The sequence below is a fragment of the Oryzias latipes genome, chromosome 4, assembly GCF_002234675.1.
Source record: "Oryzias latipes chromosome 4, ASM223467v1".
In the NCBI taxonomy this organism is placed as follows: domain Eukaryota; kingdom Metazoa; phylum Chordata; class Actinopteri; order Beloniformes; family Adrianichthyidae; genus Oryzias; species Oryzias latipes.
Window position 1 is genome coordinate 28,055,944 of NC_019862.2, and position 27,747 is coordinate 28,083,690.

The window sequence follows — 27,747 nt, forward strand, 5'->3', positions numbered from 1 at the left end:
TTCCTCACAGGCAGTGCATGCTGGCACCGCTGATCCGGACCAACCAAAAATTCAACAAAAATTCAATCAACTAAGATGTATCACCTGCTAAACACATGTAGTCAAATGTAAGCATTTTTTTATTTAAGTAGGTAAAAAAGTATTTCTACTGTTTGAATTTCATTTATTGGACATTTAAAAGTTTGCTAGATCTTTTCCCCATGTCATCTATGTCCAGCCTCACATGAAACGCCTGTCAAAGTCTTATGATGCAGCTCATCAGGGACAAGAATGATCAGACTTGTCTGCAGTCCTGCCTGCAGGCTGCGTGTAACGCCAAAGACAAACAGATATCTTCAGGATTTCCACCCTTATTTACCACAACTACAGACCGAAACACTGAAATGGAACCGTTTCCAGATCTGACTAATGACTCAAACAATTTGCAGTGCGAGAGCACAAGGATCACTTTGGTTTATTTGACATTTTAAATCATCCAGGGCCTCCTCTAGAATCATATAGTGTCTGAATGGCATAAAATACTATTGCTTTTTCTCATTTCATTCAGTTTTCTACATTTATTTGTAAGTCGGTGCACTGAAAGAAAGAATTTTTACAGGGCCTGCAGGGCAGCGCCAGGGTGTCACGCTTAAACTCCTCACACAAAGCATGTGAAACACTGATGTAACTCAGTCAGATCAAGCTCATCTGTGGTGATGAAATGAGATGAAGGCTGTCAAACTTACCGTGAATAAAGAAAACACAGGCTGAATTAGGTGATGAGGATGCTGGAGATGATGATGAGATGAACCACCAGATGCAAAATTACACAGAAGCCTCCAAAACTCAGTGGAAAAGTTGGGGAAAACTTTACAGATGCTGGGATGAGTTCGATTTTTTTGGGTGAAGTGAAGTTCAAAACAGGAAAGGTGGAGGAGTTTCCTCTCCGGATCTCTTCCCAGCAAAAGAGGGAGATGCTCTTGACTAGAGCAACCAGAGCAGCTGAGCAGGGAGGGAAAGAGGAAAAGAGGGAGGGAGGAGAACCATATTTAAGCAGATTAGGGAAAACTTTCAAACCTCTCTAACTTGAGAAAGTGCTGCACACTTTTATTTTTCTTTAGGACCACACCAGAAAGAGAACACAACTTTTTAGCAGTGGGAGAAAAAGAAAAATAATTACGTTTTTAACAAATACAAATATGTACAAATATATACCCAAACTATGTAATTTGACTTTGATCTTTTAGGGTGATTTTAACATCTTCCCAGGGACTGCAGATGAAAAATAGCCCTTTGGCTAACTCTGGCATTTTGACAGAAATGTTTATTAATATGCGCTGTCCCCTATATTAAATAAATTAAAAAAATAAAATAAAATAAAAAAATTACTGATGAATTTCACTAAATTGCTATCAAACATTTAAAAATGATTATTAAAATCTTAAATTCACACACGTAACTTTTTAGTTTAAATCACCATAGGTCTAGGTATAATGACTGAAGCAAAGAGTAAAACGACTATTCAGGGTTTACTTGATGCATCTGATACTATAACAACTTCTTTCCATGTTTTTTTAAGGTTTAGTTTCTCCCATCTTCTGGGTTTTTTTCTTTTTTTGTTCTTTGTTTTTGTCCTGCTTGTGCTACGTCGTGTTCCGTTGATCAATAAAACCATTTGCTTAAAATGGATAACTTTTCTGTCTCTTTGCCCCGCATTCATTCTTGCCTCTGGCTGAAAAATTCCCAACAAATAATCCTTACATTTAGTAAGGTATGGGTGTCACTTTTTGCAGAGCTAGAGTCCAGTCACAGTTCCTCAAAGGAACCCACAGAACATCTGCTACAGTTTGACATCACAGTTCCATTTTACCTCCCTGTTCCGGAGCATGCAGGTGACAGCGTTAAAGAACAGCTTTGAATGGAAGGAAACCTCAGAAGTTCTACTACAGAAGCCCTCAAGGGACAAGACAAACAACAGCTGACTGTTTTCCTTTTACAGTTTCCAGGAACTGGGTTTCAAAATAAGCAGAAACTACATCATTAATTCAGAAGTCATCTGAAAATTCAGGACAAATCAACGTACAATTTAAAACTCAGTCAATTCTGGAAATTATTGAGGTGTTTCTCTTTGAACTAAGTGTATGCAGCAAAAGCTTAGAGAAGACTTTTGCTAATGTTTCTGCTATGAAGTAAGTTATATTATAAGAAGGTTGGTGTTTTTTTTGTTGTCCGGAGCAAAACAGAAAGGGTATATTAAGGTTATTTTTACCCTTTGTATGCTGAAACGTAAATTAGATTTTAGCAAGCTGCTTTTACTGCACAGTGAATTCAGTAACGCAGACCAAATCCCTGTAAAAAGTTATAACAATGCTACAAATTTTAAAGATGTCACACTGGAGAAATCTCAAAAATGTTGCAACTCAGAAAAAATTCAAAAACACAGCAGGAAATATTAAACTATTGCACAAAAATGATTTAACAAAAAGTAAAACTTTTATTTTGATTTCATGTATTTGAATCAACTTGAAGACTTCCTGGTTAAATCTAATTTGAAACCAATAACTGGAGCTTGGTCACTTCAGCAGGTAATTAGTAGCAATTTACTGCAGTTTTAAACCTCATCACATAAATTAACAAACATCTTGGTTTACAAAAAAAAACAAATGTGGATTTAGACGTCTGTCAATCTATAAGTCCACATAATTAGAATGACAGCAGAACATCTCTTCAACAACATTGTCATTTAATTTAATAGATGACTTTGCACTTGGCAGCATATTCTCATCTGTCACCTCTGGAGGAGCCTTGCAGTTTGTCTTCCAGCAACTGTCAGGCTTGTTTTCCCGCCTGCTTGGACAGTTTTGCAGGGCAGCAACATCCAAGCCTTAAAACTGGTTTCAAACTGAATCTAAAAACCACTTTATTACACTACCCATATTTTTCTGCCTCCTTTCCAGTGTTTGCATTACAGCTAACACATATAGATTATAGTTTATTTGCAACCAAGCATGTCTCAGAAGCTTTGAGATCCTCAGGTCACTAATGACTTCACTGATCTTTGATTTCTGCAAAAAAAAAAAAAAAAGTCTCCATGAGTCTAATTCATAACATATTTTATTTTTTGGGCTACTTTTGCTCCTCATTTTTATTCACAGCTTTGAAAATCCAGGACCATTTTTCCTTCACAAGTTTGACATTTTGGAAGGACCAAAAAGGCCCGAAGAAACAGCATGGTAAGAAAAGGTGCTTCACAAATGCCCGGAACAAGAGAGACTTTCATCCTGAAAAAGATGCATCATTTTTATGTCTTTGTAATATGGTCTCAGTGCTAGATTGGCTTTGGTTTTAACTCTTTATCCTCAGAAAAACACTGTTGGGATTTTGCAGGAAACAGCTCGGTGCCTTGCAGCCGTTTTGTGCCCTGAGCTACAGACGACTTCTTGTCCAGAGTGTTTATCCTTACTCTTGTTTAGAGGGTTAACTGCAATACATTTTCCACAGATCACACAATTATACACTATTTAATCCAATCAAACGTTAGATTCCTTTAATTTTAAGGGCCCACAACCTTTCTCTTCCTTTAATCTTAATCACAACCTTAATCTTCTCTTTATGTTACGTATTCTTGACCAGAAATGTAAAAAAATAAATAAAAATCCTGGTTTTTATTTTTGTATTTTCTGTGTCCTGAGCTAAAAGGCATAATAAACCTGTTTTAGATGTGCTTCCATAATATTACATTGATTCAGCATCTTCCTGCTTACAAAGTCTTGTGAGCTGCATTCATAGTGGAAGGAATCGCAGTGCAGGTAGAAGATTGGAAAAGCGCTGATGGCTCGCCAAGCTTTTTTTAAATCTCCCCGTGAATGCAGTCACATGCTGCAGCAGACGAACCGGCATTTTCCTCTTCATCCCAGTCAGCCAGGCTGAGCATCCTCCAGGCGGTGGTCTGGGGTCATGCTCAACGTCTTTCCTCCAAACTTTTCTAGTGATAACCTATCTTAAAGAGTCAATATTAACAGACTTTTTCCTCCTTGTGACATGACAAACTAGAAATGATCAGTTCCACACACTCCATTTGAATGCAGAGAGATAGAGATGGATCTTTATAGTCAGTGAAATCAAAAGTGCTTTATGGTCAGTGCAACATTTTACACATTTAAATAAATAAGCAACTTACTACTAAAATAATAAATAATACAGAAAACTACATAAAAAGCGCGTGTTAAAAACCAGAGAAATAATAATATAAAATAAATATGAAGAAAACTCCCAAACAAAAATAATTTACAACAAAGTTCCAGGTTTAACATTTTTGTGGCAGTTGGATAAAAACTGTTGTGAAATCTTTTTGTCCTTACTCTGCTCAAACAGGGAGTGTCCGGGGTGTGAAGAGTCTCCGATGATGTTTTTGTGGAGGGTTTCCTGAGTGGGGAGAGGGCAGCCAACAATCCTTTGGGCGGTGTAGATGACCCGCCAGAGAGCCTTCCTTTGAGCCACTGTGCCGCTGCTGAACCAAGTGCTGATGCAGTATAATGATGCACTTTTATACAGTGACATGGTAAAAGGTCACCAGCGATGTGATGGGGTGATGTTATTTCTCCTGAGGATCCCCAGGAACTCCAGTCTCCGCTGGGCCTTTTTTCAGCAGCTCAGTGGTCTCTGTGGTGCACAATCTGCAGATTGAGCCCACCAAACAACTTACCCTTGCATAAAACAAGCACTTTGACTTAAAGCTGAAATATAAACCTCAATCTGTGGGTATTATTTTCTAGATGCTGCCCTTGTAAAAGACTACATAACACACATTCCTCAGTACCCCCCCCCCCCCCCCTCTTATTCAAGAGCAGCCTGGAATTCACAGAAGAGCACCTGACTCCCAGCAGCAGAACTTGCTGTGCGATTATCACTGCAGGGGAAAGAAAAAGGCTCTAAGTACAGAAAGAATGCTAATGATTTTTTTAAGCCAATTCTTTTATAAAACTTTTTTCTTCTTCTCGTGACTCCACACAACCATGCACGATTCTGCATGGGGCACAACCCTCCCACAACAGTCCTTACTTTTCTGCAGACTACAAAAATGGATGGAAGGTTCCAGCCCTCTCTCCAAACCAGAGAGGAGTGTTGTACCCCCCCCCCCCCCCTGCTGCCGACACCATTGCGCACACAGGTAATAAGGCAAGATCTTTTTTAATTAATTTTAATCCCAGCTCCTAAAGCACAGTCCTGCTACAAGCTTTGTTTTCTCCATTCAAAGGGATTTCCATAGAACAACATCTGAATTAATTCCAAGCTACAGCGATGGCTTAAAATAAACCGATGACATCCTAAATGACCTACTTTTGAAAAAAATAAAAAAACATTGCGCGTTGAGTGGTGTCCTTTTAACCTGAACTTTAATCCAGACTGAGAGGTTTGGTAAAGGCGGCTATAATCCAGGAAATAACAGCCATTGTGATACGCGCACACGTCCATTTGGGTTGCATCTTTAGGCACCGTTCAGAAGTTTTTCTTTTCTAGGTCGCGATAACTTCGGAGAGAGAAAATGAGGCGTGAATTTTTGTACTTAAGAACAGAAATTTATTAACATTTAAAATGCAGGAATGAGACCTTGTGTAAATACATGGCACAGTAATATTATACACATTCTTTAAGGTGGAAGGCTGAATACATGAATCTATAAATGACTTTTCAGTGGGCTCTGGCCGAGGCGAGCAGTGTGGCAACGAGTAGTTAAAAATGTCTTATTTTCTGGATTCGTATAAAGAAACATGACTGTTAACAAATAACGTAATACTAATGTTGCACATCAATTTCTATAATCAATCTACAGACGGATAATTCACTCAAACCAGAGGAAGAATCTACCACAGTGCTAGGCTGGAGCCTTTATTCTTTTTTTTTCTTTTTTTTTTAAACTCTGTAACTCGAAGTATACACGCAGTTTCCATTAAACACAACATTTAGGTGTTCAGCAGATCACTCCGTTTCTTTTTAAAGTACTGAGAGCAGGCGTTACTCTCTTTAGCTTATATTGCACATCCGCCCACAGACATGTTCTACATTTCAATGAATCCGGCCCTCCGCCGCTCGAAAAAAAAGGCTCAGTGTCCCGTCAGGTAGTCCTGCGTCGAATCTGAGGCGAAGGAGTCGGCGTCCTCGTTGTCAGAGTCTTCGCTGCTGTCGTCGGCCGCGGGCTCGCCGGTCAGAGCGATGCGGGCGTAGTCGTCGGTGTCGATGGACTTGCAGAAGTGAATGGCGTATTTGAGCTTCTCCTCCAGCACCTGTTTACAGGAGTATCTGGGCAGCTTGAGCAGAAAGAAACACGTGTAGGACTCAGGCAGGAAGTGGTCGGGAGGGTTGTATTTATCCAGAACCTGAAAGGAGACAAAAAAGATGTACCATGTCGTCATCTAGTCATCAACAGTCACGTTGGTCCAAAGCGCCTCACAAATAATGTAAATCACTCTAGAGATGACTCACTAATAGTTGAGCAACACATTTGCAGGATTTGTCACAAATGAAGTAAAATGTTCATGACAGCAGATGGATGCCATTCACCGTCGGATTGGTCAAGTATATGGAGAGCCCAGATAACCACTCCCCACCTCCATGCTTAAAAGTTGATGGGTTTTCAAGACTTAAATCATTAGATCCACATTTCTCCACTTTTATCTCATCTGCTCTTTAAAATAGACATAGGTGGAGGCTTTTCCTATTTGATAAAGAAATACACAACTCAGACAAATAGAAGCGGCTAAAAGCTTGAGGCTCATTGATCACAAAATCCTGACGTTGCTGCCTGAGTCTGCTGACGTACGTCACATATCGACTCCTGAAAAGCAGGGCCGATTCCACAGAGAAAAGACACGACAAGCAGCAGCTTTCTGAAGAACTCCAGCCTGTCTGTACTAACAACAAGACCGCATTAAAAGCAGGTGATGTATGCTTTTTGGGAAGATAAGAACCTGCTCACCTGAATTGTACTGAAGAATGTGCATTACGTTAAAAAAAGAAAACTTTTCTTTTTTTTTTTTTTTAAATAGAGCACCCAAAAATAACGTCTGAAAAGCTGTTGATAGATACAAAACCTATAATATTAACCAACAAATCATTTTAAATTCAATAAAATAGAATGAAGGAATTGGGAGAGTCGATACTGGTGGCAAACAAGTCGTGATTTAAGAGGCTGTAGGGAATCTTACCTGCACTACAAAGTCCCGCCCCCGGAAATCAGCGATGGTCCGCGGCAGCCGGGTGCGACCCCAGACGAACCTCAGAAAGAGAGACCTCTCTGTGTTGGAGAACGACTCCATCACCTCCCAGAACCACTGTATGAGTGGCGCTGTTGGCTCCACCCCTTTGTATGTGGCCACCGACTTGAGCAGATGCAGGGGGATGTCTGGACTTCCACACACCTGAAGGAGAGCCAGACATGAACATCTGCGGGCAGGAAATCCCAGGGGCCTTTGGTGCAACGACTCACCATCGTTTCCAGCTCGTAACCAGTGAAAAGAGACAGCAGGGGAACCGGCACCACCCGAGCCATCCCCTCCCGCACGGCGGACACCTGCTCGTCAAACTCATGGAGTCTGCAACACCAGACGAGTAAAGGGCTGAAGAGGAGGACAAACTCAAAACAGCTTTCTAAAAATAACAGCACGTCACCTGTAGTTAATTGCCAGGCGGACATATTCTGCACGGTTCTCCAGCGTGATGTGGGAATACTTGGAGCTGAGCTGGATGTCCTGGCCGCTGGCGTTGGGCACCGTGAAGGGCAGGGTCATGGCCTCAAACTCTTCAGACGTGGCTTCGTTGTCACGGATGTACATCAAACCCGGAATAAAATCCTTATCAACCTACAACCACCAAAATACGATGCAAATATTTCAGGCTCGATACATTTAGAGATATTTTCCCCTCAGAATTCAAACAGCACATCATTGTTTTCATTTGACAGCAGTTTGGTGAATATCAGTTTTAAAGTATGAGACCCATGCTTTATTGGTGCGCTTACACCTAAACATGAGGTCCACTGCATTTTTCATTATTCATATTTATTCATTTTTTAACTAACCATTTTACCAACCAAAATATATTTGGGAATTTCTCGTTTAATTTAGATGATTTGGCTAATGAAAGCGAAATCCACTCATTTTATTTAATCGCTGCGTTTCTGTTCTTCCATGTTTGTACTGAGTTACAACACAACTGTTTCTGAAGCGTCAAAACCTTTTATATCCGTCTTCACATGATGATGCAGTTTTGTCTCTTAATTTCTGCAGAAGCAAAGAGGCTGCACATGTATTTAAAGATTTGTAAACTTTCCTGTTATTAAGCTTTGGGAAAAGCCTCTGGAACAAACCTCAATTATCAAATATCTTGGACATTTCATTGTGATGATTGGCGGGATGACAGAGACATTCAGAGACAATACTGTAAACCGAATGCTCAGGCAAATATGCTGACGTTCGTTATTCAGAGCTTACTACACTCCTCTGTGGTGGAATTATGGACGTGGGACGCTCCGTAGATTCATAGTGACCTATAAAGATGGCTTTAGGCTTCTGCTCCAGCTGCCCAGGTGGTACAGAGCCAGTCAGCTGCTTGTGGATGCTCACATCCCCACCTATGAAGCACTACTACGCCATCATACCCACAGCCTCATGGAACGCCTGGACAAGTCTAAAAATGCAATTATCATGTCTCTGACTGATCCCAAAAGAAGCTCATTCTGCTACACTTTCGCCATTTAAATAGATTATACTCTATTTAAATGGTTGTAAACTGTAGTTTTTTTTTTTATTGTTTATTATTTTCTATAATTATGTATGTCGTATCAGTCTTCTTTTATCGACCGCATCTGAGACTGAAATAAAGTGAATTAATTAAACATGTTCTTGTGGCATTTTTCTGACAATGGAGGAAATATTCCATTTGAGTATTTCCTTATTTAAAATCCTAGTGAAATCAAGAGCAGACAAAAAAATTGCAGTTTGGAAAAGATTGCATTTGTAACTTAGAAAATACGTTGGGCAGGCCACGACCTCCCTGCTCCACTTGTAGACAAATAGATCCATGAACGTCTTTGTTTTCCTCGTCTGAGTTGGCATCGGACTCAGAACTGTACGGCTGAATAGCTCTGATATTGCTTAGCTTTTTTTGTTGCACCACTACTGTTAGCTTTTGGAGCTGTAAGCTAGCAGATGGGTGACTGGAAGTGGGTGCGGGCTTGCTCTGTGCCAATGGTCCCGCCCACGACTCAACATGATTTCTTAAATGAACTCTTGCTGCTCTGCAGAAACAGTTTTTTCTTTTCATTTTGTCTGAAAACGGCACAATACAAGACCACTAGAAACGCTATTACAACAGATCAAAAGATGATCGGAATCTTTAAACTGGGAATTTTCAGTTTTTGCCTTTAAATAACAAAAAAGATGTGGTTAAAAGAGCATTAATCGTTGCTACTTCATTACAAGCTTGTGTTTTGGGCGCATATATGAACTCGAGTGCTTTCATACACACGTGAATGAGAAGGAGCCCACGGATCATGTCCTGTGAGCTCCACACTGATCGCCTTGTGCTAAATTCACTTCCCATTTAACCTTTTGAATCCCTCACGGGCAAAACCACACAACAAACGCAGCTTTGAGAGGAAAAGGGCCTTCTCTCCTGTCAGCTCTTCCTCCATTGTAGGTTCAGAGGCGTATGATCAGAGCACGAGTCGACTCACGACGCCTCTTTTACGCACACGGCACAAAGGTTGGAGGAAAGCAAGTTCATAAAAGGTTTGTTATGAAAAGTGAGGTTTACGGAATTTTTAGGAGTCCTTTGTAGAACTGCAGGCTGATGGGCTTAGGCTTTAATCTGTGGAGGAATGTATAGGAATGTGATTTTTCTGTAGGTCACAATGCTGATCATGTGAGCTGGAGGTGTTGCATAACTATTTCTGTAGCTCCAAGGTGAAGGGGTTCGGGCAGAGACGGAAAGCGACTCGACTTCTTATCAACAGAATTGATGAGGAAACATTCTTGAAGTCATTGTGCTGATTTTCCCTGAAACTTTAAAGGTAAGACTAAAAGTTAAATCTGTGGTTATAAAATCAAACAAATGTAATAAAAAAGGGCACGTCCTCCGGCGCTTTAGCTAAAAAAAAATGAGCTTAAAGTTTAGGAAGATTCACATTCGTGTACGAGATAGTCACCTCGTTCAGGGAAGTTCTCCATTCTCACCACAACAAACTAAACTGCGTTCAAGCAGACTGACAAAATAAACCAATGGCTTAGAAAAAACCTCATGCTAAATTGACACCAGGCATGTGAAACTCTAAAAATGTAAACGTGAGGTCAACATTCTGTTCACCTCAACCACAACTCTTCAGATTGATGTTGCTGCCGATTCGCATTAAATCTTGTTTGGAGGGTTGCTAGCCTGCTGGAAATGGCAAAAACAATTCAAAGACCCAAATTTTCATTGCTGGGTATTTGTTTACTCAAATCTGGATGAATCAGGTGTAGGGGGGGGGGGGGGGGGGGATGCCGTTTGAAAATCCTCTTTTGTGACACAGCAAGTGAAATGGGCGGGGCCAAAGTGTCACTGCTCTGCTCCATTCTGATGCATCCACTTGCAGACAAATAGATCCATTCATTTTCCTGGTCTGAGCTGGAGTGAGGCTCAACACTGTACTACATGTACAATATCGCTGGCCATGTTTGATGCACTGCTACTTTTAGCTAGCGGTTGCGAGGGGCTGTAAGATAGCGGGAGAGAGTGCAAACAAAGGGATGATGGGATATCAGCGTGGGCTTACATCCATACCAGCAGTCCACAACTCAGAGGTGAATTTCTGATGATCTGGTGCCGCTCTGCGAGAAAACGACGCCATTTTTGTCATGATTAAGAAACCACTGGGAATGCTTTTACAATGGATCAAAAGATGATCGGAGTGGGACTTTAAAAAATAGGTTAAGTTCCTCTGATCTTCATTTTTGTTAAAGCTGCTCCTCTCTTTAGGCAATGGAGAAACTGAAAACTCAGTGGACTGTTTCTTCTTATTTCTTAGAGAAGTGATGGCGCTGACTAAGGAAAAGAAAAGTGTTAGATCTAAGTCCTTCAGCATCACATCGAGTCCATCCACTTGACTGGATCATTCACACACATGCACCGAGGCAGGGACGTGCACGAACCTCACTAAGGTCGGCGATGGTCAGGCTCATCCCTGCCAGCTGCTTCCACACCGGTTCTGCCAGATTCAGGCTCAGGGGGCTTCCAGTTCGAATTGCAATTCCAAGGAGAACTCCTGCAGACAGCAAGGTTGAGCGCATTACCCACACATCACACCAGCATCAGCTGACTGTTTGCACGGAGGAGGCGGCCTTCAAAAATGACTCTGTAAAGTTCTAGGTTTTTTTTAGAAGGGTTCACATGTTTAGAGCAGGTGTTTCATCGATGAAGAGCGTATTTCTGTTTGTTTTTATTGAAAGTATATTTTCGGTTTGTTTGAAATGATCACCGTGGGCCTGACCGAGGGATTATGTGGATTATACCTAGGAAGCGAAACATGCCCATGTGCAGAGGTGACTTGGCAGCTGGGTTAAGCAGGAAACAATCCCTGTTGGCGCCGGACTCGTCGCGGCCGTTCGGCGTGACGATGAGGAGCGGCGTCAGCGAGTTCTGAAGCTCCTCGCACATCTCTGCGATGGACTCACTGTAGCCTCCACCGCAGTCGTCCACGGACTCACCTGCAGAGAAATTAAAGCATTAAACCGTCCTTTTCTGAAACAAAATCATACCTTCAATAAATAAATAACCAGACTTATTGAGTGGAGGTTGAATGGACATACCCACGAATTTAACCTTCCACACCCGATGGGGGAGCAGCAGACTGTCGGGGCTGAAGGAACTCATTTTGGCACACATCTGACCAAACACAGACTTGGTTCCATCAGGGCCTGCCAGGCCGCCTTTGCTGCGGGAGCGCTTCACCTGCAGGCCAAACAAGGTAAATTAGAGCGGCCTGATTAGCGAATGGCGGGATGACACAGACCTGCCCTCAACGCAGATGAAAGAAAGCCAAGAATCTGGGGAGTAAAGTCAGACACGCCTCCCACACGGCACAGAGGAATAACAGAAAATATCACAGACATCACATGAAAAACTCAGGAGCCATGTGTGGGGAGGGGGGGCCCACTGAAAGTAAGAGCTGGGAAGAAACCGCAAAAGGAAAGATTCTACATGGGAACAAAACATGAATGGGTTCCTGATTGTACCTGTATTCTGTTCAGTTCCACCACAGGTCCATGCTGACGGTCCCTCACCATTGTAGCCTGAACCACTTTCCTAAAAGCTGCTTCCTGTTGTACGGAAAACATTTCCTTTAGGTTCTATGACAGTTAAAAACGTGGATAAGGATCATGGCTTTGACATACTTTGCCCTGGGAGATCAGGATGCCTCTGAGGGTATCAAAGCCAACTGAGGGCCCGTGACCCGTCTGACCCAGCCGACCCTCCAGGTCAAACATGGGTATGCAGGGGCAGAAAAGCTCGGAGAAATGATGCAGCAGCAGCAACCTGTTCCTCAGGGCCATGACGGAGATCTCCTGCAGATGGTTGTACTCCATGGGAACCTGAGTGGCAAAGACGAGACTGATTTTTATAGAAGATGTTCTTAAAAAATGAATGCCGTCTACTGGAAACAGCGGTGGAGGGGTTGCTTTGAAGGCAGCACCTGTGCCGGCATCTTCCCAGCATTAGTGGGCTTGCTGGTGGACCAGGCGAGGGTGTGAGCAGAGCCACAGGCCACCCTGTTGATCTTCTTCCCCTGCAGTGCAGCCACCAGGCGTGGCCTCTGGATGGCGTTAGTAGTCCCGTCTCCGAGCTGCCCCTCGTCATTGTCTCCCCACGTATAGACTTCTCCTGAGGCGCAGAAATAGTGACGCCTTATAGGGGACTGACACTCAACATAGATAAACTAAAAATGAAAACTAAATGAGCAGACATCAAGAAGGTTCCTCCTACCGTCCTCTGTGCAGCAGACGCAGTGCAGTGAACCGGTGGCGATGGCGATAACCTTTTTCCCTTGTAAACCCTGCACCTGCCTGGGTCGCCGTACGTGGTCGTCAGAGCCGTGGCCCAATCGATGGTAGTCCCCTTTACCCCTTTAAACAAAAAATACATTTAAGAATGCACGACCCCTCCCCCCCACAACACAGACACAAAAAAAAGCCAGGAGTACTGGACTCACCATGTGTACACGGCCCCAGATTTAGTGAGCGCCACAGAGAACTGAGACCCACACTCCACTTTGACCACTCCAAGACCAGTCAGGGAGTCTATCTACAGATAGAAAGAATAAAATAAAAAATTAAATCATTGCGTTGTCGTGGTAACTGCCGCTAAGCCTACACCCCCCTCGCTTTGCTGCAGCGGAGAAAAGTGGTATTTACGCTAAATGTCATCATTTCAGAGGGAAAGTTCATCTCTTACGCCTTGTTTTTGTCCAAATGACAAAAGCAAACATTTGTTTTACAGCAACAAAGTCCAGAAGTCGTTTTCTAGATCCCTCTTTATCCACCATGTCTATTATACTATTCACCCTGATCATTAACAGCGGATTAACAAACAAACAATTTATTCTTTTTTTTTAATAAAGTTGTTCATAACCTGATTTTCCAAGTGTCTGTTGCTCCAGTTACCAACTACCACAATAATCTAGAACATTCAGGTTATGGAGCTGGAGCTTCCATTCTCCCTTTTTTATCCTGCAGCCAATCAGAATCGAGTAGTTTCCCAGACCTTGGTATAAGATTTCAGGAGAATATTTTTATCCATAAAAGTTGTTTTTTTCTGAGAATCCAAAAAAAAAACAAAAAACTTTTCTATGAGGGCAGGTATGGTGTCCTTTTTCCTAATCAAATGTTTTCCATAACTGCTTTGTAGGAATCTGACTACGGTAATACAACTGTTCTTCATCTAGACCAAGCCTGAGCTCCGGATGGATTTAGAGCATTATTTTTTAAAGTTAAAGTCCCATTATCTGTCACACAGCTGGGTGTGCGAAATCTGTTCTCCGCATTTGACCCATCCTGGAGGAGCGGTGAGCTGCAGACACATTGAACTGGTGTCGCTGGCCATATGGTCCCAATCCAACCCCTCAAGGCTGAGTGTCAAGCAGGGAGGCATTGGGTCCCATTTTTAGAGTCTTTGACTCAGCCTGGATTTGAACTCACCTTCCTGTCACAGGGTAGACACTCTACCACAGGCCCACTGAGCAAGATCAACTTTGCTTCAAACATTTTAAAATAAAGGTGTAAAAGTAAAAACGTTGTTTTTGCCATAAGGTGTCAAAGACTCTCAAGCAGTTTTATTGGTGCAACAATAAATCAGACACTTATTTTTGATTGATAGCCAAAGAGATCGCATAACATTTTCCGCAACTTTGGAGAAAGGTTAACATTCCCTTTAGACTTAAACAATTAAAAACGTTTGAAATCCTGGAGGGACTTTCCCACCTTATTTGACAAAGTAGTTTGTTTCTTTCGGCTAATCTGCTTTACCTTCATGGGGACTTTGCAGCCATCGCTGCCTCCTCGGCCCAGCTTGCCGTAGTCTCCGTCTCCCCAGGACCAAACCATGTCATCATCAGTTAGACACAGAGTCTGAGCATCCCCGCTGCCGCAGGCAACATCGATGACCCTGTGACCCTGCAGTGCATCCACCTGGATAAACCAAGCAGACGGTTCATTGGTTCATATTAGGTGAGCAACACTTTGAATCTTGTGAGAAACTGAGCAGAGGGATCACAAACCAGCTTTGGCTTAAGCTGGTCCTCGCTGTCGCCGTGACCCAGTCGTCCGTAACGACCCTTGCCCCAGGTGAAGAGCTCTCCGCTGGCGGTGATGCAGGCGCTGTGCGCCCCTCCAGCTGCAATATCCACCACTTCCACTCCCCTCAGGGATTCGATCACACGAGGACGATCACAGGGGCTACAGTTAGGAAAAACCTCCAGTTAGCAGAAAAGCACCAGACTTCAACCTGGTCTTCTTTCACACCGCCATGATATCATCCATGCTGTCCTTGATGGTGATGATGAAGCTCTGACCTCCTGTTCCCATGGCCCAGCTTTCCATCTTCCGCTTCTCCCCAGGAGTAAACTTCTCCTTCAGAAGAAAGGGCCAGGCAGTGCTTCCCTCCAGAGTTTACAGCCACCTTCTTTATAAAAACATGTTGGATGGACTCCAGTAAAGTTGGCGTGGACACGGACTCTGTGCCGCCGATGCCTAAACGGCCCCCAGCTCCGTATCCCGTCGCATACAGCTGTGAAAACAGATGAAATCACGTGAGATCCTCCCAAACCCAAGCGGATCCATCCATCACATCACCCACAAGGAAGCTGCGCTCAAGATAATTCAGACCTTTCCATCAGCAGTGACGGCAAATAGAGTCTGCTCTCCTCCAATCAGCTGTACTGGCCGCAGGGTGGCGAGAGCCTCGGTGGGTGTGGGCACCTTGACTTTTGCCCCTTCTATGCCCCCCAGCTGCCCTCTGTGGTTGTGACCCCAGCCATATATCGTGCCGCTCCCGCCAGCAGAAAGAGTCCAGTCATCCGGGCGTCTGTTCATCCACTGCACCAGCTGCTCATCGTGCTCGCGCTTGAACAAGTCGTGGCTTTCGTGGAGTCCACTCATGTTCTCGTGATCTGCCATAAGCTCTCGGATTTTCTTTGTAACCTTGTGAAGAACACGCAGCAAGGTGTAAGAACGTTTGAGAACAGGAACACAGAAGGCCGACAGCATCCAGCAACAGTTACCTCATCAAGAAAGGCTCTTGCCAGAGACGTTCTCTTATCTAGAGCCACCGCCACTCTGGAGGCAGTGCAATAGCGACGGAACCACGCCCACTTGTGGGTCTCAGCGCAGCAGGGTAAGGTGTCCAGCTCCAGGTCACAAGCAAGAGCGACCAACACCTAGATAAAATATCAAAGTTAGCCTTCATGTCCATGGAAATTCAAATGACGGCACCAAATATTGCTGACATGCCTTGAAAAATGGACTATGGAGCAGCTGCTTCCCTCCTCTGACGATGGGGTCTTCATACTCGTACTGCCTCTGCAGCGCCTCAGGAAGCCCCTTCACAAGAGCAGCCAGAGCGCTGCCGGTGAAGCTCTGAAAGAAACACCAATCACTTTACTCCCAATGTTTTCTGAAGCCCAGATTTTGCAGTCTTAAAGAAAAAAAAAAAGAATCCAGAGATTTCATAAAAACCGAACTATAAGGTTAAGTTTTCTGGAGCGAGTGTTTGTGCAGCAGTCGACATCAAATTCAAGACGATGCAGAAAAATGCTAAACGTCAACAATAAGATGAAAAGTAGATAGAAATAAACATGTTTTCAAGACTTGTTGTCACTTATTTTTTATTCTACTCTTGTTTTTTCACAGGTCAATTCACAACAGTCAACAGTGCAGCTTTGAAGGGATGGAGTTTGTCACACTTCCTATTATTTATATCGTTTTAAAAAAAAATGATAAAGGAATCACATAATTCAACTGAACTTAGTGCTTTCCATTAAATTTCATGTTCAAATTTACTTTCTCCACTTTTCTCCAGTTGGAATACAAAAAAGAAAAATGCCTAAGCATTACTTATAAAGCATCACCTGTCCCAATTAACAATAATAAAAGATCATTTTTTTAGTTTTTGTTTTATTTTATTATGTATTTGTAGTTATCCCATCAAATTTTGGTTTAAAGGTTGAGTGTTACTGCCAAAACACTAAACTGATTCTAATAAAAAAAGGGAAAAAAAACTTTCTGCTCAATTTTACATTTTTATTACAAATTCACTGCTCTCTCGTTTATTTCCCCCCAAAAAATTCACACTATACGAAACCCTGGAAGTCGGATTCTGCATGTTTTAAAGCTGTAAAGCTTCTCACTAAAACACTTTCTTAGATGGATGCGATTGTTTTGACACTTTTTCTTGTTTAAACTCCCAAAAATTAAAGTTTTCTAGAAAAATAAGTCCAGTATTACAGAATTTTTTATCAGATTTTTATCTACGTGGAGAGCTGCATGTTTCTGTAAAGAAGACACGGCATGGAGGAGATTGATAGACAAAGTCTACAGCCAATCAGCATGTAAATGCACAACAAACTGTTAAAGAAAAGTACGGTGGCCCAGAAGGGTAGAAAAGAAAAGACACAAAATTTCACACAAAAGAACAGTAAGACTGCGATATAGCAAGGACACACTACTCAACTTTTAACAAACTTCTACCTGTTTATACCTTTAAAGGGTTTTCTGAAAACATAATCTTTTCGATGTTAAGCCACTGATTTTTTTAACTGGAAAAAATCTTTTTTTTCCCTTTTGTCGTGTAACTGAACCTCGGCAGAAAAGAGGAGCTTTTAATTATTATTATTATTATTATATTAATTATAATTTCTTCCAAAAAACAGCTACAACTGCTTACCAACTCTGAAAACTTGTTTTATAAATGTAAATTTTGGATTAAAAAGAAAGTTCCTTCTGTTATTTTGCTATAACAACATTACCAACTTGGTGGGGTTTTTTTTCTAAAAGTATTTTTAATTAGGTTCAAATCCTGAGCTTATCCGGGGGCTTTATTTACCCACACCATCAAGACATTTACATAAATTAAAACAACAAGCTAAATTGACATTTGAAAATTGTCAAGCTTTACTCACAATGGACCGAGCTTCTCCGTCGCCGTCACCCAGCAGCCGGTTTATGTTGATGGACTGACCGTATTCTGTGGTCAGAAGTTTGCGCAGCCTCTGCAGGGCCCACATTCTGTGTCCGGCAGCTACAGGTCACAGAGTCATTAATGCAAGGGTCTCAGTCAACAATAAAAATGAAACCTTAATTAGTCCTGCAACGTGGAACTTGCTTTGTTGGAAAAGAAGCATAGAAAAAAAAAACATTTTTACAAATTAGATCCCAGAAATCTCTTTATCAAATGTTTCAAACCAATTTATACCGAAAGATTCTACTAGCATCTGGACAAAAATTCAGAGGATGATGGGAAACGTTGATTGTTTCATACCTAGTGCACTCAGCTGCGCACAAGCAGCAAGGGATGCAGCTAGACGAGGAACGATGCTCCTGTTGGAAGCAAAGTTGAGCCTGAAATCCAGCAGGCAAGTGACCAAATCCATGGAAGGGCAGGACAAAATGCAGCGATCAGACAGCAAATCTTTGGGACCTGAAGAAAGACGAGCTTAAAGTCACAAAGCAGCCATGGCTGCACTATTACACAACAGAAAAGCATTGCCATCTTCAAAAAAAACAAAAAACAAGTCAAGGAGATAATCTAGCAGAAGTGGGTACATAATTCTTTTCTTAAACAAAGAATACATTTAAATGATCTAAAGCTGAATGTCCGTCTCTTAACCAAGATGTCATAAATCAAATTTTAAACCAAAATACAGTTTACTTTAGAAGGTCTGCTTACAGACCTGATAACTCACAAACCGCCATTCCTTGGAGTCATCTCCTCTGACCAGAACTTCCATGCTCCTTGAGATCTGATCTCTTTTAAAAAGTCAGGTTTTAATCATGAGGCTCACCAGCTGCAGGCATGATGGGATAGACGGTGAAGCGCCAGCCCCAACCGTTGACCGAACCATCGCTGGTAAACTTCCATTTGAGCTCATCTCCTGGGATCCTTAACTCACTGGACCAGTCCGACCACTCTCGGCCTGCGACACAAAAATGCTGGGTGAACTTTTGATTCCTATCCCTGAACTGCTTCTCTAACAAAAGAATCCAATGTTATCAATCACCTGATCTGACGGAGACGATCCTGTTGGCTCCATCCATGATGGTTAGTGGATCGTGGCGTCTTTCAGTTGAACTCTGTCGATCAAACTCTATCCTTAAACCTTCTGCACCTGCAGGACAGTAGATGTTGACTTTTAAAAGTTCTGATGTGGACAAACTTTACCCAATTGAAAAAACAAAAGTCTGTATTTTTCATTTGCCTGGGATCTTAACAGTGCCACTGGTGGATGTGTCGTCTGTGTATGGATGACTGCTCTCAACAACCACGGGCTGTGAGGAGAGACGGCCACTCTGAGAGTCTGTGGCAACGTCCTCCAGTTCAGTAACGCACAGTTCCAACAGCATGTCAGCAACCTGCACAAGCAAGGCGCAAAGACGATGACTGACCAAAGCGCAGGTCCGCAGAACACCTGCATGCTTGGGAATCAGCTCAGTACCTGGGAGTACGCTGTACCCATGCCAGACAGGACAGCAGACAGGACCTCCTTGCCTTTCTCCCCAGCACGGCAGGACACTGCCAGCTTCAGCAGGTCCACCATGACTCTGGTATCGTCAGGCACAAGGAGGCTGGTGAACTCGTCCAAGTACTGAGGCTCTGGACCAACCACCTTACTCTGGCTCTCCGAGTCCTGAGAAAAGTCAAAAAGGTGATGAAATGCTCGGGATGGGGACATCCCATTGAGCGCACAGACTCTGCATCATCATTATCAAGCACCTCTTTTGTTTTTGCCATGGTCTCAGCGATGATGCTGGCTGCTCCGGGGTCATCAGTGACGGGGATGAAAGGACGGGAGGACGCCCCGCAGGCGGATGGAGTCACAGCTGACGACGGGGTGACGGCATCCTCTGATGTGGGAACCTGCACACACAGAAAACTCCTTTTCAACACCAAAACAACTCAACTTTCTTTATTTGAAGGACTTCAGGTTGAATATAGTGAACTAATAGTATCAGAAACTCATTTAAACTCTTACAATATTAATAATATTTAATCAAGCATTAAAGACTCATCTAAGATTGACTCTATAAATGTATGACACACTTTATAAAAAAACTTTGTCAAAGGTTCAAAACTTCCTAGATTTAATGTTTTTCTGACCGACAATGAGATTCACATTCTCTGACCAAGCAGATTAAAAATAGTGAGGAAAAATTAAAATTGTCCATATTTTTTCTTTATTTAAAAAGGAGAAGCAGTTTATTTTTCTAAAAACTGTTCTTCCTTGCTCAATTTTGATGACTACTTTGCTCAAAACCTTTTGATAATTCATGAAACAAAGCATCTACAAGAAAAAGAAAAGAAAAAAAACAGCAGATCATCAAGTTGTAATCTTGACCTCTCCCTTCTTCTCCTGCCAAGGATTTGGACTGACTTGTTCTTCCGTTTCAGGAGGGACCGGAGGGCACTCGTCATCACTGTCACAGGATGAAGAGGAGGAATCTAATGGGGGAATGGGAGAGCTGGCAGGACACTCTGCAGGAAGAATCATGCTGGCTGGCATCAGTGCACCAACCACTGCATCCCTGTGGAAGATCACATCACATCAATCCAACCAAACCGCTCACACACTTTACAAAACTACAGTTGCAGTAGCACACATACTCAATTTATGCAATGACAACTTCTACTGCAATATTAGATAAAGAGTAGAATCGGGTGCAAAAAGAAATTAAACTCATTTGCGTGTGAAATCTTGGGTCTAGTAGACCAGGATGACCAAAAGCCTTCTCATGGCGTACCTCGCATACATGATCTGCAGAGCGGACAGTACATGAGACAGAGCCTGCTGTTTGGCCAGATTCCCATCCAGACTGAGAAGGATCTTGGCCAGAGAAGGTCGGTTGGGCTTCAAGCTGTTCTGCCCGCTCATCTTGTTGCTCGCTGCCGACGAGTCGCTGTCAGACTGAACACCTGTGTTTTCCCAACACCAAACATGCAAGAGTTAGTGCACAAGTCCTTCAGCAGGTCGTTTTTGTCCCTTACGCTGCAACCTTTTATCAATAAGGCCTCAAAAATCCACCATCCTGCTTTGAGTTTTGCTCTTCCTTCCTTATTCACAGCTGATTGGCTGGATCAGGATAAGGCCTTACTTGGCTGGACACTAGTAATGTAACGATCTGCATCACGGCTTCGGGGAGTGCGCAGAGTAACAGAAGAGTAAAAAATTAGGATGTACGACGCCTCGCTGGCCGGCTGTACCATGCCACTAAATCAGGAAGCGGTTGGGATTGTGCCACGAGTCTTAAACGTTGGTATAAATCCTTCAGGCCCATTTTAGAATATGAGTGTCTGAGGGAGAGTTATGGACAGTCAGAGTTTAGCGACAATTTATTAAGCCTCCCGATTTAGTCGCTGTTACTAAAAATGAATAAAAATGTCACAAAACTACAGCCATAAAGTAAAACAAGCAGTGACATTAAATCCCCATCGCCAGTGAGCTCCTACTTTCTTTTAACTACACCATTGTATCATGAAAACGCACATAATTTAAGTTGATATCACACACATTTACATACTTAATCATTCGTTTGTTCATACAAATCTTTCCACCACAACCACAGTTATGTCCACTTGATGGCGCAGTAGAGCAAACAATTTGCTCCAACACCTTTGAGCATTGGGTTTAAGAGTCGCATTGAATGGAACGCTTCAGTGCTTCGTGGAGCATCATTTCTCCATCACTACTGAACACACCTGATCCAGACAATTCGCAGAAGGTAGGGCATGGACAGCGAGCAGGGCGCATCACTTATTTCATTTGTCAACATTTTATGAGCTACAGTAAATGACATCTAATGCTCTGTAAAACACATCACAGCTAAGGACAAACTTTAAGAACTTCAATTGTAGGAGAAGAGGAGTTGGGGCTCGCAGGTCCTTTGAACTTTGACCTGCAAAAATCTGTGCTTTAATCTACAAACTTGCAGAATTTCACTGCTTTTACATCCAATGACTGATCTGGAAAATCCACTTTGCACCTAGATTTTTTTTATATTACTTATGGTTTGATCTCAGACACGTCACTGGGAAAACACAATGACAGTGAAACTCTTGGTCTGACAATGTCATTAGGTGATTTATTCTTATTCTTCAGAGAAGAAAAACTTCTCGCTTTTTTGATTTGATATTTTATCAGTTTCTATTCCCAAAACTTTCTGTCCCAGTGTACAGACATCATTCCTAATGATAATTTCACTTTTCTGATGCTATGTAGCCCCAAACAACATTAAATAATCTTTTATAAAAGGATATTCAGTCTTGTTTAATATCTTGAAGGTCAACAGTAAAGAAGCCTTTGGAGGCGTGAAGATTGCAGATAGATCTATTTTCTAACATCTTCATTGCTACAAAACAACCCATGAGGGGGAGCGGTCAAGAAATGTTTAGGTTTAAGTAAAATGTACAGAAGAGTGTAATGAGAGAGTTTCTTGAGAAAGCAGGATTACCCAGATAGGAAGCTCCAAGGGAGTCTCTGGCTGTCTGGAAAAGTACTGGCTCATGAACTGAGGGTGTGGTCACATCCACAGTGGTCCAGGCCACGCTGTGGGAGGAGCCACAGGCAACCCGGGTGATTTTCTGTCCCTCCAGACCCTGAACCAGGGTGGGTTTCCTGTTGACTGTAGTGGTGCCGTTTCCTTGTTGCCCGTGGTCATTGTCTCCCCATGCGTACACCTTAAAAAGGCAAGAGTTTGTGTTTTATTTGGCTAGTCAAGGAACCATCTTCACATTCAGAAACATTCCACACATGGAGGCTGGAACGAACCTGCCCAGAGTCCGTGACGGCCAGACAGTGTAGCGCTCCAACAGCAACATGGACAATCTTTTTCCCTCTCAGCCCCTCCACAATCTGGGGTTTTCGCACATGGACGTCAGTGCCATGACCCAATCGGAAGTAGTCACCTTTTCCCCTAATTTTAATCATATTTATAAAAGGTTGGAGTCCAAAGGCAGGTAAGGGATTTTAATGTAGCATCCATCAAGTCTTACCAGGTCCAGACCACTCCAGATTTTGTCAGAGCCAATGAAAACTGTGCTCCACACTCAATTTGACAGACACCCTGCCCGTTGAGCCGCTCTATGTTTTGTGGAATGTTGCAGCCCTCGCTGCCGCCACGGCCAAGCTTCCCGAAATCGCCGTCACCCCAGGAGAACACCAGACCTGACAGACAACAGACACTGCTGAAGCACACTCAGAGGTCTGAACGTGGAGCTTTTTCATTTTTAAATGTCTTCCTGGTTACAGAATCTAAATTGCTAAATAACGCATCCATCTGGTGTCCAAAAGTATTTCAACAGTTTAAGACCGCAGTACCTTCATCAGTGAGCGCTAGAGTCTGAGCATCTCTGCTGCCACAAGCCACCTGGATAACACGATGTCCCAGAAGCACCTTCACCTAGAGGAAAAGTGAGAGACGCTCAAAACCAAACCTCCTAAAAACAAAAACTAAGGGCAAAAACAAACAATCATGGGAAAACGGTGTCAAAACAAAAACCGCAAAGACATATTTTTGGACACTTAGCTGTATTTAATGTTGCATCTATTGTAGTCCCAAAGTGACTTTAAGATCAATATTAATATAAGATATCCGTCACACACCTAGGTGTGCGAAATTCGTTCTCCGCATTTGAGCGGTGAGATGCAGACAGCCGCGCTCGGGAACCATTTGGTGGTTCAACCCAATCCAACCCCTCAAGGCCTAGTGTCAAGCAGGGAGGCACAGGGTCCCATTTTTAACGTCTTTGGTACGACTCGGGCTGGATTTGAACTCACGACCTTCCACTTACAGGGCGGACACTCCTATGTCATAGGGGACTCATTTTGTGCACACACCAGTTTAGGCCTCAGTTGGGTGGTGTTGTCCCCGTGTCCGAGGCGGCCGTATTCACCCAAACCCCAGCTGTACAGCTCTCCACTGGAGGTGATGGCGGCGCTGTGGGAGCTGCCGCAGGCGATGTCGCGGATGCGCTTGGTCTTCAGGGCCTCAATCAGTCGGGGCTTATCACAGTTCCTATTTCCAGAACAAGACATCGTTATTGTCTCATAATCAGAAACGGTCAACTTTTATATGTTTCTATCATAAAATGTTCAGTACAGTCATGTAAAACACATTCTGGTAAATGACAATTAAAATTAGGTTCAGGTATTCTACTTTGACTGAAACGTGAGGACAAAAACTCACATTCTGCTGAAGTGCCCCAGTTTGCCGTCGTCTCCTTCGCCCCAAGAGAAGACCTTCCCATCCACCGTGAGAGCCATGGCATGGCGTCCACCAGAATGAACTGCCACCTTCTTCACTACGTAATTACTCAGGGCACTGATCTGACGCGGGATTTGGATGGTCCCACTGGAGAGGCCCAGGCCCAGCCTGCCGTTGGTGGCCTCACCACATGCATAGATCTTTCCCTCCACAGTCACTGCAAAAGCAAGTTTTTATGGTGACAAACTGAACAGATTTTGTAAAAACATTTCTTTTCTTTTTTTAACTCACCAGCAAAGAGGCTTTTGGAGCCACCAGCCACCTGCACCACATTCAGTGCAGAGAGGGTTTCAGAGAAAGAGGGAACCTTGATCTGCAGGGAGCATTAAGGTGATTAGGAAACACGGCACGTCTCTAAGCAGTTTATGAAATATCATAGCCTTCATTTTAGGTTGTGCCTTTAACGTTTTTGCAAGCAGCACCTTGGAGCCTTTGAGTCCTCCCAGCTGGTCCTTGTCATTCAGACCCCAAACAAAGACTTTGGTTCGGATGGAGGCTGCCGACTCCAAACCAGATGACTTCTTACGTGCAAGACTGAGGCAAACAAAATGAAAAAAATGAGTTTAAACTTTGACTTGGTTGTCTTTACAGTGTGTTATTGTGCATATTTTTTTAATTGGCAGCAAACAGAAACACTCCTGCTATACACTTTTTATACTTTATCACAGCTGTTAAGCCACAAGATAAGAAATTTGTACCAAATTTGTACACCAACATATTGCAAAAGTTAAACTTTTATTACACTTGTCAAGTAAAACGTCATTTTCACTTGTATTTCCTACCTTCCAGCTGCTGTTTTCTCATCATCCTCTTCTTCATTGTCAGATGCCAGAAAAGGGACAGTAGCCAGGTCTTCTTCATCCGCTCGGATGCGTCCAACAATGTTTAGTCCGTGAATCTTGCAATCTATACCGGAGCTGCGACACTGCTTGATTGCAATCTCAATATATCTGTGGAACTGTGTAAAATTAAACCATGTGTTAAATTTATTCCACCACACAAGATAATGATCAGTAATGTTAAAGGCACAAATTAAGACATGCTGACCTCGGTGCAATCACTGAGGAGTAGGACAGTGGTGTCTGTGGGATTGATGTTAATTGCTTTGAGCTCAATTAAATTGTTCAGAGAGCTTCCACCTGGGTAAAACACAAGAGGCACAGTTTTTGAAATGTCGACGGTAAAAGCTGTGTGTGATAAAAAAAATCTGTTGAAATTCCAAGCGATTAATCCACAATGTCATTTTTGAGTTTCTGTCACCTGACACCACCACAAGTGATGGCATGTAGCTGCTGTCTGCAGGGTCGACAATCATCTTCAGTCTGTGCACAAGAACGTCTGGAAACAGCTCAAGCCGAATCCAATGCTACAGAGAAGGGGGGGCAGCCGGTCAGGTAATGCTGAGAATAAAACCCTCACTACACAGACACTAAAAGGCGTCTTCCCACCTTCCCCTGTGAGCCTGAGGACTGCCAGCACTGATCGCTGCAGTCGATGAGGCGAGACGCCTGGTTTACTGAGGATGACACGCTGAGGCTCTTCACAGAACGAGACCAATCGTCAATTAGCATTCCCCGCTGGCTGTTGTGGTGCTTCTTCAGCTGTTTTCCTGAACGGCCGCAAAAGGCCGGAGACTGGCCTGGTGTTCAGGAAACAACAAATTAACATGCACCCTAAAGACTCCACTGCGAATCCTTTGTGAATCCGAGACTAACCAGGCTCATTGATCCGGCCAAAGGAGTGTCTTGTGTTGTGCTTGCGAGTCTTAAAGCAATTGTCACAGAAGTCAAAGTCGTCACAGTTCTTACATTTGAACCTGGGGCCATTGATGGGGAACATCTGACAGCCATCACACCTGCAGAGAGCATCACCCTTAAAACCCAACATAGAATCAGACATTTCCTCCCCTCCTAACGTTGACATTTTACCTCACACCAGGGTGAACACTGGGTACCAGTTCCATTTCGGACAACAAGCCCGTCCAGTGGGACTGCTGTGGGAAGTCTACAATCACATCCTTTCCATTGGCACTAAAAGCTGCAACAAAAAGAAATGTCACAAAACACAAATACTTGAAAAAACAAAAGCAAGTAAAAGGCTAATAATTCTGTTTACCTTTTACTACTCCAACACTCCTGTGGGTGACAGAACCCCACTTGTACTTTGGTGTTGTCACTGCGGGCTTCACTCTGACTTTGTCGCCAATTTTTATATGAGAAGGAGAACTTTGTGGTGGGAATCCTGACAAGGAATTATGAAAAAGTGGTCAAGGCATTTTCCTAACCATTATGTGTAAAAAAAAATAAAATAAAATAAAATGGTGTTTTGTGTTCACTGATACAGATTATTAGTACATTTAAAAAACGATTTCTTTGTTGTCATTTTGTAATCCACAAATTATATATATAACCAAAACCGTGATGCAAAAATTGAGGTCTGAATCAAACCAAGATGAAAATGATTCATCGCATCCCTACTTGATATTATATTAATACATAGAAGCCATTTACCCAGAAGTTCAATGTGGATGTAGCGAACCCAGTAGGTTCCTCCCTTTTGCTGCCAGTCACACTGCACGTTCAAGTCATGAAGGCCATCCCTGTCCAGCTTAATCACCTTCCCCACGTCACCATCATACACTTCCTCATACGTCCTGCAGCACTTCACCATCATCCCCACCTGCAGAGAAGCCCAGTGAGTACGTTTGGCATTCTCGTGCATTCTCAGAAACTCTTCAAAACCTTCCACTCCTACCTGTATATTCTCTCTGACGTACATGGCATAATCATCATTGCTTTGGAAATCTGATCTCTTCTTATAGGTTTGGCTTTCCGTCACCACTGCACCAGCAGGCTAATGCAGGAGACACAAAAAAAATACATAAATAAATCAATGGATCAAGTTTGGTTTGGATGGTTGAGAGGTGAGCAGGAAATAAATAAAAGCTAACCACAGAAAACGCTGGCTCCGCCTCCACCAGCTCGTCCAACACTTCCTCATCAGAGTACTCATCGGACACAGTGTCAGCATCCGACAGCTCAGTGACGTGAACATCTGGGTGATCCAGCAGCCAGCTCACTAGAGCCTCAACACCTGATGAAAAGTTCTGTTATTGTCTGCAGGAGACGAAACATTTCAGCTCTCACAACCACAGGTTTCTGTTCTAGAAAGACACACCTGGAATGCCAGAGGCGCTGCCTGTAGTACCAGACAGTGACTTCAGAGCAAACTCAATATTCTTCCGTGGGAACCCCATTTCCATAAGCTGGAGGACTATTGGTAGAGGGGGTATTGGGGAGGTCTTCTGTTTCTTCTGTTTGGGTGGTCTGACATGCTGTACGGTGACAGGCGTGGTGGCCTCACTGGAACTGCTCTCCTCAAACGTCGGGGAAGACGGGTGTGCAGACTCCACAGCCAGGTACTGACACACTGCCAGGGCCGCAGCCTACGCATGCAGAAAACACACATGCTCTTCATCTGACGGCTGCAGTATTAAATGGCTTTCTGGTTTCTGACATACCTCCATCTCTTGCCTATCAAATATAGCTTTGATGGGAGAGGGCTGAGTGGCAGCAGACAGAAGCTGCTGCAGGAGAATCAGTGGAGGTAATGGACCCTCAGGGGACAAGTCTCCAACATCAGGAGAGGCCACAACTGGATCTTCTGCATGAATAGACGGCAAAAACGTGCTTCAATATTTAGCAAAACT

General features: G+C 43.1%; 2 protein-coding genes across 7 annotated transcripts in view; both read right to left on the reverse strand.

The window, feature by feature from the left end:
* Positions 1-933, reverse strand: part of oca2 (OCA2 melanosomal transmembrane protein) — a 60,512-nt gene extending 59,579 nt beyond the window's left edge. The window contains 1 exon segment of the mRNA NM_001104792.1: positions 726-933. The gene's annotated coding sequence lies outside the window, so the exon portion shown is untranslated.
* Positions 934-5,536: 4,603 nt separating this feature from the next.
* herc2 (HECT and RLD domain containing E3 ubiquitin protein ligase 2) overlaps positions 5,537-27,747 on the reverse strand; it is a 46,980-nt gene continuing 24,769 nt past the window's right edge. For 4 of the 6 annotated variants that reach the window (XM_023954502.1, XM_023954500.1, XM_023954499.1 and 1 more), the window contains exons 45-91: positions 27,559-27,701; positions 27,216-27,483; positions 26,989-27,131; positions 26,793-26,891; positions 26,549-26,717; positions 26,154-26,279; positions 25,967-26,075; positions 25,754-25,893; positions 25,487-25,677; positions 25,299-25,404; positions 25,086-25,177; positions 24,821-24,996; positions 24,461-24,572; positions 24,270-24,351; positions 23,961-24,195; positions 23,612-23,789; positions 23,093-23,174; positions 22,768-22,939; positions 22,544-22,688; positions 22,227-22,452; positions 20,520-20,691; positions 20,117-20,303; positions 19,495-19,638; positions 19,217-19,408; positions 18,980-19,133; positions 18,782-18,889; positions 18,566-18,697; positions 18,043-18,201; positions 17,684-17,802; positions 16,017-16,142; positions 15,788-15,943; positions 15,393-15,707; positions 15,080-15,294; positions 14,786-14,963; positions 14,535-14,696; positions 13,223-13,314; positions 12,997-13,136; positions 12,707-12,894; positions 12,408-12,605; positions 12,249-12,332; positions 11,823-11,964; positions 11,526-11,720; positions 11,166-11,278; positions 7,648-7,838; positions 7,466-7,571; positions 7,185-7,397; positions 5,537-6,356 (exon numbers count right to left, since the gene is read on the reverse strand). In XM_023954502.1, coding sequence (XP_023810270.1) covers positions 6,084-6,356; positions 7,185-7,397; positions 7,466-7,571; positions 7,648-7,838; positions 11,166-11,278; positions 11,526-11,720; positions 11,823-11,964; positions 12,249-12,332; positions 12,408-12,605; positions 12,707-12,894; positions 12,997-13,136; positions 13,223-13,314; positions 14,535-14,696; positions 14,786-14,963; positions 15,080-15,294; positions 15,393-15,707; positions 15,788-15,943; positions 16,017-16,142; positions 17,684-17,802; positions 18,043-18,201; positions 18,566-18,697; positions 18,782-18,889; positions 18,980-19,133; positions 19,217-19,408; positions 19,495-19,638; positions 20,117-20,303; positions 20,520-20,691; positions 22,227-22,452; positions 22,544-22,688; positions 22,768-22,939; positions 23,093-23,174; positions 23,612-23,789; positions 23,961-24,195; positions 24,270-24,351; positions 24,461-24,572; positions 24,821-24,996; positions 25,086-25,177; positions 25,299-25,404; positions 25,487-25,677; positions 25,754-25,893; positions 25,967-26,075; positions 26,154-26,279; positions 26,549-26,717; positions 26,793-26,891; positions 26,989-27,131; positions 27,216-27,483; positions 27,559-27,701 — 7,448 coding nt within the window. In that variant the 3' untranslated portion in view covers positions 5,537-6,083. The remainder of the gene's footprint in view (positions 6,357-7,184; positions 7,398-7,465; positions 7,572-7,647; positions 7,839-11,165; positions 11,279-11,525; positions 11,721-11,822; positions 11,965-12,248; positions 12,333-12,407; positions 12,606-12,706; positions 12,895-12,996; positions 13,137-13,222; positions 13,315-14,534; positions 14,697-14,785; positions 14,964-15,079; positions 15,295-15,392; positions 15,708-15,787; positions 15,944-16,016; positions 16,143-17,683; positions 17,803-18,042; positions 18,202-18,565; positions 18,698-18,781; positions 18,890-18,979; positions 19,134-19,216; positions 19,409-19,494; positions 19,639-20,116; positions 20,304-20,519; positions 20,692-22,226; positions 22,453-22,543; positions 22,689-22,767; positions 22,940-23,092; positions 23,175-23,611; positions 23,790-23,960; positions 24,196-24,269; positions 24,352-24,460; positions 24,573-24,820; positions 24,997-25,085; positions 25,178-25,298; positions 25,405-25,486; positions 25,678-25,753; positions 25,894-25,966; positions 26,076-26,153; positions 26,280-26,548; positions 26,718-26,792; positions 26,892-26,988; positions 27,132-27,215; positions 27,484-27,558; positions 27,702-27,747) is intronic. The other 2 variants (XM_023954501.1, XM_023954498.1) reach the window with 2 other exon arrangements.